We start from the raw sequence: 12,577 nt of genomic DNA on the forward strand, positions 1-12,577 counted from the left end.
AAGAGGAGGTTTTGTCCGAGCTTTCATAAAAACATTTGAAAAAGTGATCTTATTTTGGAAATCCTATTTATAAGCTTATTTTGAGAAATAATTCTATGTTGGAAAAGACCTAGTTTGCACACTTACCCATACTGAGAAAAGGATTTTGTATTCAAAATTTGAGTTATACATTTATATTACGGAGTGACTTAGATTTGAAACCGTTGAAAAGATTTGAAACCGTTGAAAAGAGTTTGAGAAAATATTGGTTTGATTCAAGAGCAAAAGATTTGGAAAGAGGCTGAATTTTATTGAAAAAGAATGTGGCTTGGTTTCAAAGGAAACGATTTGATTATTGAGATTTATTTAATATTTGAAAATGGTTTGATTATTGAAAAGGATTTGATATTCAAAACGGTTGAGAGATTGTTTAGTGGGGACCCTGAAAGGGTGGCATAGTCTGAATTTTAAAGGAGATGTTGTCGAAATTCTTTTAAACTCCAAAGCTTTGTTTAAAGCATTGTTTAAAAGCAAATATGATTTAAGAATATTATTAGATTTTAATGTATTACAGAAAGAGTCTTGTTTTCAATTCGATTTGTTAAGAAAGTATAATGTTTTAAATTCAATCTTTTTAGAAGAGTTTTTATTTTAAGTTATGATATGAGTTCGGTTTGTTAAGGAAAAGAAAGAAAGAGATAAGAGAACACGGTACGTGTGATTATGAAATGGATAAAAGGTTACGAGAGGGTGACGGAAAGTAAATACTTATGGTGCCGATGTGAAAATGTTAAGCCGTGGGCTTTGTATGTGAATAATTGTGCGGGGACGCCTGTGTCTATGGAATGACTTCTAGGACAAAGGGGCTATAGTTATCAAAACCGAACCGGTAATCGAACCGGTAAAGCTATTGGATTACTGGATTACTGGTTCAATCGGTGGGTTACTGGTTGAACCGGTTAACCCGGTCACTAGTCAAGCTACTAGGTCACTGGATCATTGCTCTTGTTTTCATGTGAAGTTGATATTTAAAAATCGTTAGATGATTTGACAAGTTTGACTAAATATCATTTAACGATTTTCAATTATCAACTTCATATGAAGACAAATGTATGTGAGTCTTTACTTATTATTATATACTATAAATATTTGTTGAAAAAATAATATTAATAGATATCGTATAATCATGAAAAAATAAATAAATTGTGATTAATAAAATTTATTTATTTATTTTTTTAATTTGTATTAAATATAAAATTATAGTTAAATAAAATATAAATTATTTAAAAATGAGTGACATTAAAATGAAAATAAATTGAATATAAGTAAACTAAAACTTGTACAAATATTAACAAGAAGCATTGCAGTCTGGTGGTCATGCTAGCATCTTTACTATCCTTAGGTAAGGGGTTCGCACCCCAGCCATCACATTTTTTATTTTCCAAAATCAAGGCATGACACTTGGCAGCGAATGAGCAAATGGAGCACGGTGAAGTTGCGGAACACTGGTGCGTCGTAGGTTCTCCTTCAATTGCGACTGAGCGGTTCGGTCGAATCGATGCTCATTGGGTTTGACCGGTTTTCGCTGGTTTAGTACGGGTTTGACCGATTTTCGCCGGTTCTCTACCTTAAGCGGTTAGACGTTTGGATCGGACCGGTGTTAGGTTCGGTTCATTAGTGCTTGAAAGTACTTGCAGAGGTCATGTTCGGTATAATTCAGCTGAAGAATTAGTGCCTGCAAGAAGTGGAAACTTGCAGAAGTTATGCCGCTGGAATGCCTTTTATCTGATTTGCAAGTAGATTGCGTCGGGTGCGGGTCGAAACCGACAAATGAGTTCATCACCTGCATTAGGGATAGACATGCATCATGTTGTTTGCACATTTGCATTTGGTTGTGTTTGCTTGTATTATTTCTCTATGATTGTTCTGTTTGACTTGTTTGTGTGTTGATCTGTTTCTTGTGCTATTAGTTTGTGGATTGAGATTTGTTTTAAGTTTGGAAATTTAAAGAAGGTAATTAATTATATAAAGTAAAAGTAAAAAGTATTTCCAAAGTTTTAGCATAATAGTTTTGTTGAGTAAATTAATTATTCGCATTATATTCATTACTTTTATGACATTCTCATTTTTTACTGAGAACGTGTGGTTTGTTCTCATCACCCCAAAGTCTTCCATCCTTTCAGTAACACAGGTTCGAAGTCTCTGTATGAAGTCGCGGATGAATGTTTAAAAGTTAAGTTGTTTTCATAGAATTATCTCGCCTTTATTTATTAGGATTTTATTTTACCCAGAGGGATAGGTAATGTATTCGAGTTTTGTGTTAAATTTATTTGTATGGCATTTATTAGTAGTAATAACTATGTGATTACTATTATTTGGTGATCTTTGATATATGATTTTCAGTTAATAAAAACAAAATTTTCATGCATTTTCTTAAAAATTGAAACGCAACAACGAACTGAAGGCTCAATATTAAATAGATAATAAGAAAAACAGGTTAGTAACGCTTTACTTTTGTTACGATCATGACGTGCTAAAAATTAGGGTGTTACACTTTACAAATCGATGCACTATCAGTCATAATTTGCACTACATTTGAGAGACCAACTTCTCTTATCACAGCTCTTATTTGCTTTGCAACATAATCTTTGTCTTTAATCTCATCTAAACAATCTACAACTTTAAAAAACATAAGCCCATTATCAGTCACAACCATAAAATTAAGAAAAAGGCTTTTTTTAGGAATCACTCCATCTATCACTTATATTGTTCACTCCCTTTCCATTCTATAAATTTTTAGTAGGCTCTAACATTCTTTTCACAATTGCTTTTTTTCGCAAGCAAAGTTGTCCTCAATTTATTATAACTAAGAGGAACATATTAGATGGGCCTTCATTGATCGGCAACATAGATAATATCAACTCAACTTACTATGGATCTAACGAGTCTGAAAATGCATATGCACGGGTCTTTATCTGATCTTCCAAAAGACACATGGTTGGGGTTGGCATAAATTTACACTTCATTGACTGCAAATTTTATAACAAAATAATTAACACTACTCATAATAAACTAGATTGTCAAATGTTGGTGCTTAAGAGATAATTACATTGGTAATCAAAAAAGAAATAAATGGATTTTCTATAATCTTTTTTGGATTGGTTCAGTGCATAAGATGCCTTGGATTTACTGAATGATTTAGGCTAAATTTTTGGCTTTCTAATTCCGCCTGGTGGAGTGAAAGGTAATTTTTTCTGTGTCTCTGTAATAGTCTTACCCTAAGAAAAAATAAGTGAGTAAACACTTATTATCATATTAAGAATATACTAATAAAATATTATGATGTATGAATTTTACTACACATGTCTATACCTTTGATATGTTTTTCTCTCTCGTTGCAACTCTTATAGTTGGAGATACTGGTTTGTTCATATTAATTTTGATGTTGAATGCATCATCAGGAATGGAAGATCTCTTGTCTAGCTCAATAAAATTATCTTCATCATTTGATATAGCAGTAGATATCAGTATCTGAACCTTTAGCCTTCAATATATTTGGGAATGGACGTTTCCTTTGTGAAGAAAGTTTGGTTGAAGTCTCAAAATCATTGTTCAGGATCAGTTGTGCCATCGTTGCCTCAATGCGACTTACAGATTCAAGTATTTTTTTATCATTTTTTCGTCCTGAGCCATGTTTGCGACTCTCATTGACTACAAAAATTTTAAAATAACTTCATAAATATAAAAATAAAAAAGATAATGTTGTTAATGTTATTGAAAAATGTCACTAGGAGAAAAAGAGTAATGGTTGTTTTGATGAGATTGTTAATGAGAAAAGACGATTTTTCTAACCACAACTAATAGCATAAAAAACATAGGAATTAAACATGAAGATCATGAAAATAATTCTATTAATGTTGTATAATATGAATGGGAAGAGAAGAGCCTCTAAAAATTTTAATTATATTACAAAAAAATGTATGACTATGATAAAAAATTCTTTCGTAGTTTATGTGTTGGTTATTTTCATCAAATTGATATACATAAAATGTATTACGTAATATAGGTTACATTACTATTTGCCAACTAAAATTACCTGTATGCTAAGGAGGACCTCATCCATACATCTATTGGACAATTTTTCACTTTTATTTAGATCAATGTTTGAAATAACATCGTCGTTGTAACACCCTAATTTTTAACACCTCATGATCGTACTAAAAGCTTAAGTGCTACTTATCTCTAAACCTTTTTATTCTATACTATTTTTATTTAATATTGAGCCTTCGCGAATACGAACCGAAATTTTCACCAAGAAAACGAAGAGTCGGTACTTTAAATCATTTAATCACAAAATTATATATATCCACATATCATTATATACATAGACTTAATCAATGATCCTCAACTATAAATCCTACCCCTCTAAAAATCAAAACGATAAACAACGAGGAGAAAATAAAATCTAACAGCTCAACTCGTAAATATATTCTTCTATGCTCCTATAGCTCCGCGCTAAATCTTCGCACCTATAGCTAAAAAGGGTGGAAATAGGGGGTAAGAACTGGGGAGTTCTTAGTAGGGTCGGGATAGTTAGTTAAGTCGAGATTATCACAGCTCAATTTAATTCACAGCCCAGCACAATGACCCAGAACAATAACCAGTCATAGAAGTAAAATTAGCAAGCAGTTAAAATCACAAACACACTCAAGCAATCACAAACAATTCATAACACCGAACCAAATGCAAAATATGCAAACATTGATGATGCATGTCTATTCCCATCGCAGTTTATGAGCTCATTTGTGGTGCGGAATTTACAACCCACAAACTAACCGGCAAGTGCACCGGGTCGTACCAAGTAATACATCAGGTGAGTGAGGGTTGATCCCACGAGGATTGATGGACTAAGCAACAATGGTTGATTAATTTACTTAGTTAGACAAGTAGAAAATGGTATTTTGAGTTCAAAAGCATTAACAGTAAATTCAGAAATTAATAAAGCAAGCAGTAAACAAATAGTGAAATATGCATGGAGAAACAGTTAAGGCTTCAGAGTTATCTATTTTTCGGATTGACTTTTCTTACTAACTATTTTAATCATGCAAGATTTAATTCATGACAAACTATATATGACTAAGCCATAATTCCTTAGACCTTCTTAGTCTACTCTAACTTTCATCAACCGCCAATTCCTTGGTCACTTAATTCCAATTAGAGGATGAAGTTAAATTCTAGTTTATATGCCACAGAAACTCTAATTACCCAAATATAAAAGAATTATATATCACGTATCCCGTTAAGTCCAAATAAATAGAAGTTTAGGAGAAATTGTTTTCAAGCTGTTGTTCAAGTAAAGAGCTTTTCCAAGTTATACAAGAACTCAATTAGAACAAGGGTCATACTTTCGTTCCACCCAAATTCATAAGATAAGGAACGAAAACAATTCTTGAATTATAAATCATTACATGAATTAAAATAGAAAAATAATAATATCAATCCATACAATAGACAGAGCTCCTAACTGTAACAGTGGAGGTTTAGTTGCTCATGGTTCAGAGAAAAAAATTAGGATTCAGGTAAACTGTAAAGTGCGAAATCAAGTAAGAGAAGAGAAGATCCCCCGAAGGGCTGATTTTTTTTCCTTTTATATCTAATCCTAATTAATGTAGATTATATTTTCTAAAACTAAAATAATATCTTTTCCTAATTGTAAATAAAATAAAAGTTGAATCAAAATTAATTTGATTGATCCGTGCAGGGCTTGGAGAGTGTGGGGTCCATTGGATTTATTAAGCTCCACGTTGAACTTGGCTTTTTCCAAGTTCAACGTGGAGAAGGCAGCAAGTGCTTCAGCGTGTTCCTTTGAATCCACGCTGAACTTGGCTTTTCCCAAGTTCAGCGTGGAGAAGGCAGCAAGTTCTTTCCTGGAAGTTCTCCAATCCACGCTGAACTTGGCAGGAACCAAGTTCAACGTGGAGGATGCAGAGGTTGCTGGAAGAGAAATGTGTACTATTATATATCGTTGAAAAGCCCTGGAAGTTAACTTTTTAATGCCGCTGGAATCACATCAATTGGACCTTTGTAGCTCAAGTTATTCCAGTTTGAGTGCAAAGAGGTCAGGATTGACAGCATCATTCGCTTTTTTCCTTTTCTGCTACAAAACTCCGTCAAATCCCTCCGGATGCTACCTGAAATAAATAGAATTGTGCGCAAATCAAAGTAGCATCCATAGTGGCTAAAAGATATTTAAATTTTGATTTAACTTAGCAATTCAAGTGCAAATTCACAAGGAAAAGATAGACAAGATGCTCACGCATCAATTTGTCAGTTTCGACCCGCACCCGATACAATCTAACTCGCAAGTTGGATAAGGCATTCCAGCGACATTACCTCTGCAAGTTTCTACTTCTTGCAGGCGCCGATTCTCCAGCTGAAGTATGTCGAACACGACCTTTGCAAGTACTTGCAAGCGCTGATTCTCCAGCTGAAGCACGTGTCACCTTCTCTTGGAAGTCATTCCATATTTATGGGTGTCCCCGCACAATCACAAAAAAAGCCCACAGCTTATTAACATTTATCCTTCGACACCTTACCCATACTATCATCACCCTCTCGTGACTTTTCCATGATCACACGTGCCGATTTATCTTCTCTTTTTCTTTTAAAACCAAAACCACCTCGTTATGACATTCACCAAAACCTTTAAAACAAATTCACTTAAACCAATTTTTCTTTCAAAAGACAAAGGAAAATCATTTATTAGTTAAACCCATCAGCAAGGTCTTTAGACTTTAGGGGAGCAATAACCAATCTCATTTTCTTAAGTTCATTAGAAATTCTTAACAATCATTGTTTTCTTAAATTGAATTAATTAAATAAAGTTTCTAAATCAAATCAAAACTAAATCATACAAATTAAAAGTTCTAAACCAATTTCAAAACCAAAACCAACCCCAGTTTCATCCTTAAAACTAATTCTTTAACTATTTCCAAGACGTCGCAAAACGAAATCATTCAATCAAAATTCAATTACTTTTAAAGTTCACTAAAATTCTTCTGAATGAAATTTTTAAGTCAAATTCAAAACATAAGCCCTTTTCATATTTAAATCAACCTTAAAACATAATACCTTTCCTAAATAATTTAAAATCGTAAAATAATTCTTTTCCAAATGAATCGAACTCAAAACATATACTTTTCTTAAATGAATTAAATTCGAAGATAACTATTTTCTTAATAAATCAAAAATAAAAAATATAATTTCTCAAACCCAATCTTTTTTTAAATAACATTTCAATCAAAGTCTTAATTTTTATAACAAAATTTTGACAACATCTCCTCTAAAATTCGGACTTTGCCACCCTTCTCGGGTTCCATCCAAACCATTTGTCAAACTCTTTCAAATCATTTCCAATAAATCAAAACTCATTTCTAATATCAAAACATTTATAAAATCAAACTAATTAGAAATCCAACCGCTTCCAAAATCAAACCACTTTTTATATCTCAAATCATGTCATCAATTCATTTCTTATTAAATCCCAATGTCATCATCAAACTCACCAATTCCACTTGATCACAACAATATTCTAGCCCCGAATTCATCAAAATAATTCGGTTCTTGGCTATGCTTAAACTGACTGAACTCCAAACTAATGACAAATACCAATATATCACAAAAATTTAACATAAATTCAGTCAAATTCAATCAACAATCAATCACAACATCAATTCACTTATTCAATACACATTTATTCATTAAGAATTTGCCGAAACCCTACTTCCATATGAAATCAAAATAACAAAAACTCTGGAGAAGCTTTTTGACTGAGCTACTGAAGAAGAAAATGTTAGAAATCGTTTGTGCCTCCTAGAACTCCAATTAGTCAAACTCAAGGAGAAGGGAAGTTACGTCACCATCAATTTCTACCAAATAAAAGTGACGCCAATGTGTAGAGTAGGAGGATATGAATACTTTTATCAGATTAGATTTTTTATTGGAATTACGGATCTCAAAAAATCAGATGCCGAAGATTCATGGCTTCTATGGAATCTGTCTTCTCTCACTCACAGTTTCTCCCTCTCTTTTCTCTCTTGTTTACGCTGAATGGAAATGAAAGAAGAACGTGATGATGATATGGTGGCAATGAGGGGACACGTGTCACGTTTTGAAACTGCTGACTAAGCGATTCAAGTTAAATATCTTAAACGGATAATTATGAAAATTGGATATATTAAAACACAAGTAATAATATATATGAGTTACTAATATAATGACATTAGCAACATTAATAATAAAAGATATACAGTGAAGCATTAGCAAATTTACGTTCACCGAGAAGTACTGATATTTACTCATATCGTCGAATTTTGAACTCGATAATAATAATATTAACTAAACTTTATTTTAATCAAAGCAAATAAAAAATATTAATAATAGTAATAATAATTTTATCCTTTCTCAACATATCTTGTTATAATAAAAATTATATAAAAACCCTAATTAATTTAAATTCTAGTAATCATAAAATTAATTATGTAAAATATCTTATTATAGAAAAATTATATAATAACCTTAATTTATCCAAATTCAAATGATAATAATAATTATAAAAATTAATTTAATTTTGCCTATTAAAATAGTTTTTAATAAATAGTTTAAACTAATAGAATAAATCATAATTAATTTAAATTTTAATAATCATAATAATTTTTAAGAAATAGTTCAAATTAATAATAAATATAATTAAGTTAAACTTTAATAATTATAAAATTCTATTTAATTATTTTGGTAAAATAGCTTTTTTAAAAATAAAATCTTAACAAATATAATAATTCATAAATAACTTAACTATTTAATTTTCAAAAACTTAGGATGTTACAGTCGTTGATAATTAGGTTATCATGTATGATAAAAAAAAATAAATAAAAGATTAAGTAACTCATGCTTAAATCAAATAAAAAATAGAAAGCCATTAAGCCTTACCTTAGCAATGGAACTATAATTCCATTTTGATCAACTAGATCAATTTTGACAAAATCACCGCCTGGTGTCAGTGAGACATCCTGTGTATTACACATATTATTAGGTACTAAATTTTCGTTAGGAGGAATATTTATGATAGTTGTCAATTGAAGAATAATGTATGAGTAAAATTAGTGTGAATGGTCAATATTTAAAAAAATTCGTAAAAGTATAAAATATTAGTCGGAATGAATTAAGGGATCATATATAAATATCTATTTAATAAAAATAGTTAATTCCAATTCTATCTTTTTTAATTTTTAAACTAAGTGAGCAACCCTAAAAATAATTATGTTATCTTATCTTTAGTTAAAATCAAATATAAATTTAATTTTACCTTATTTTTTATTTTAAATTTTAAACCAGCTGAGTTTTAAATTAACATGATCATATCTTATCTATAAGTTTTTTAAAATCGAAAATACTTCAAATCTAATAATATTGGATGGGTGACTAATACATAAAGAAAAAAAGAACAAACCAATTGATTAATATGTACTCTCAATCGAGCTAACACACCAACGATCTATTTTCGAATAAAAAATATTCAAAGAATCGATTTGAATTCCAGTACAATCGAATCGATTTATTCTTATACCAATTGATTGAATGCATACTAGAAGACTTCAAGCATACTTCAATCGATTTCATGCGCAAAACAATCAATTGAATGCATACTAAAAAGTATTCTTCAATCAATTTATTTCCTACTTCAATCGACTGAATGCATATTTCAATCGATTTTAAGTACAATTCAAACGATTTCATGCACCTTTAGCATGTTTTCTTCATTCATCAATACATTTTCTTCAGTCTCCGGGCCTTAGGATGATGCCCATTGGGTTTGTGATGCCTACATTAGTATATAGATGGTCAATTGCTTCTCCTTGATGATTGATAGCTTCAATTTGCCTGTCTTGACGATCCTTTATCTCTATAAATTGTCTCTCTATGTATAATCTCATACTTTACAATTCATCCATCAAATTTCACATTGTTGGCAAAGGAGGCGGTAGTGGTGGAGATTCTTGGGGTTGTGTATGCACCTGAGGTTCTTGGGCATCTGGATCTCTCTCTATCTATCTTAGAGTGTTGTCATCAATCTTGGCTACATTATCCAAGACAATACTTTTTTCTTTACTCAAGTAAATTTCAAGCCATTTGAAATTCTTGGTCCATTAGCAAGCATATTCTAGACTAACACTTGATTTCTCTCTCTTCATTTCAAGAATATAATGAACCATAAAATAAGGCCAGCTTGTTTCCTTTATGGTCACCATAGCGCAAAGCACTAGAATATCTTCGTTAAACAAGATTTCATGATTATGATTTTTTGGAATCAACACGTATAAAAACAAATACATCAATATACGCTGCTCATTATCCAACTGCAACTTATATTACCTCTAACATCCATGTGTGGATCCTCATATTGTAGACTCTATAAACCAACCAACCTATCATATTTACCCTATTCTTCATCTGTCGCAATACCTCCAGTAAATTTTGCCCCGTGATAAACTAAATTCTATTGTTCAGCTAATTATTCCAAAGTAACTTTATAATACCATGACCCGAAATCAAACTCAATCAATGGCATTACTTCCTCATCCTCTTCATCATTTTCAGGAACAATATAGTTTAAAGTACTATAAACAGCCCTAACTAAGTGGAGATAATATTCATCTTTAATCTGTACAAAATCAGTCAAGTGCTGTATTTGCAAAGCATTCTAAACCAAATTATAATTTCTACCACGAATGAAATCGGGTTTTATGTACCTGGGAGGAACAATTGCCCTTGACTGAAACTTTTTCATATAGTTGTTCAATGCTCTCAGAGACGGCAGCCACCTTGCCATGTAATGTGATAAAGCAACTAGTCTAGCGGATGCAAAACTTTCACCCTCAACCCTAGCTCTCTTTGCATTTTTAGTTCTAACCATTTTGGGGATATTGGTTCGGTGGGGTTTATAGGAATTTGTATGAGGATTAATAATATGTATGTAATTTGGAATAGGTGTTGATGAGATTGGAGAAGATGAAGAGAGAAGTTTTTTGGTTTTAAAGAGAGAAGAGAGGTTATACAAAAATGGATGTGTTATGTTTAAAAAAGGGAGGGAGGCGAAACATGGAGAGTTATCAGGCTTAATATATAAGCGTAGATCAAAATTTAATCGATTGTATTATCATACCAATCGATTGAATACAAAAAAAACCTTAATCACGTACAAATTTCAATCGATTTTATTATCATACCAATCAATTGAATACAAAAATACCCTTAATTACTTACAAACTTCAATCGGTTGTATTATCATACCAATTAATTGAATTCAAAAATACCATTAATCACGTACAAATTTCAATTGATTGTATTATCATACCAATCGATTGAATTTTGATATCTCTTTCTACGGTGTAAGTCAATCGATTGGGTAATACAACCAATCGATTAATTGTGAAAACCCATATTGCTTTGAAGATTTCAATCGATTGGACAACACGAACAATCGATTAAATAAGAAAAAAATCCATACTTTAAGCATAGTTCAATCGATTGTGTAACAATTCCAATCGATTAAATTTTGGGAAAATTCATATTGTCATCCAACATTCAATCGATTGTGTTGTACATCCAATTGATTGAATTACCAAGAAACCCGATTTTCTATAGTGTTTATGGATGTAATGGATCAAGAATAAAAAAACTTGTTGATTCGTATTGTCAAAATATTTATAACGATTAATAGAAGATCTATTTGTTATTTTTTTAATTATTAATAAACATAATAGATAAATGATAAAATAATAACTTATAAAATAGATAGTAGATTTTATAATTAAATAATATATAAAGGATTCATTTATAATTAAAATTAAATTAAAACTATTTGACAATTATTAAAAAACTTAAAAAATATATTTTATGATTTAAGTCCAAATTTATTTTTTTATTGTCATTGCAAATAATATAATAATTAGAAATTGTTTTCTTTAAAACTTAATCGGTAATTATTCATTATTTGGAATTAGATTTAGTCTTGAGATAAGAACAATATTTTCAGCTTTATTATCAGTAAAAGTCTTACATTTTATCACATAGTTTTCTATTTTTCTAACTTGCGTTCTCGTTCCATTGCACAAACCATTAGTTTGATTTATAATCCGCAGCAACATAATAGGAGCGCCAACTTTCACGATCAACTTTGTGGTGGTAGGCCTGAACAATTTATTCAATTTAGAATCTCTGGTGAGAATGTATCTAACTCAAATTTCATATATCAATCCTCAACACACACAGAGTCAGAATTTAAGTAAACTCTTTCGTGTCCAGGTAACCCTCAGTCATCTTGTTGTTGACATCAGTGACACAATCCAAAGTTGGTGCAAGAATTGCTTTATCCTTAAAATTCAACGGATAAATTGGATAACATATCTGGATATACAAAATTAACGAGGTCATCCAAAGTTGTCTCAGAGTTCTTAACCAAAATGCCAGATGGTATATGAACGATCGATTTACCATCTGTTGTATCACCAGCCAAACTATCACCAATTTGAGTAGCCAT

The 12,577-nt window shown here is 31.0% G+C and overlaps 1 protein-coding gene across 1 annotated transcript; it reads right to left on the reverse strand.

Moving 5' to 3' along the window:
• Positions 1–2,527: 2,527 nt before the first annotated feature.
• Positions 2,528–12,577, reverse strand: LOC127747698 (uncharacterized). Its single transcript, XM_052261865.1, has 9 exons — positions 12,455–12,577; positions 12,329–12,411; positions 12,129–12,228; positions 10,788–10,859; positions 10,610–10,699; positions 8,968–9,047; positions 3,352–3,523; positions 2,999–3,008; positions 2,528–2,652 (listed from the first exon to the last, which is right to left on the reverse strand). The coding sequence occupies exons 1-9, from the start codon at positions 12,575–12,577 to the stop codon at positions 2,528–2,530; spliced, it is 855 nt and encodes a 284-aa protein (XP_052117825.1).

The sequence above is a fragment of the Arachis duranensis genome, chromosome 5 (genome assembly GCF_000817695.3).
Source record: "Arachis duranensis cultivar V14167 chromosome 5, aradu.V14167.gnm2.J7QH, whole genome shotgun sequence".
Classification (NCBI taxonomy): domain Eukaryota; kingdom Viridiplantae; phylum Streptophyta; class Magnoliopsida; order Fabales; family Fabaceae; genus Arachis; species Arachis duranensis.

What these genes read in the sequence shown, in the direction of transcription:
- LOC127747698 (XM_052261865.1), bottom strand. Translation starts at nt 12,577, where the DNA reads ATGGCTACTCAAATTGGTGATAGTTTGGCTGGTGATACAACAGATGGT. An exon ending in AGGGCAATTGTTCCTCCCAG is followed by an intron (nt 10,700 to 10,787) that starts GTACATAAAACC and finishes GATTTTGTACAG; the next exon opens with ATTAAAGATGAATATTATCT. An exon ending in ATTATAGTTCCATTGCTAAG is followed by an intron (nt 3,524 to 8,967) that starts GTAAGGCTTAAT and finishes AATATATTGAAG; the next exon opens with GCTAAAGGTTCAGATACTGA.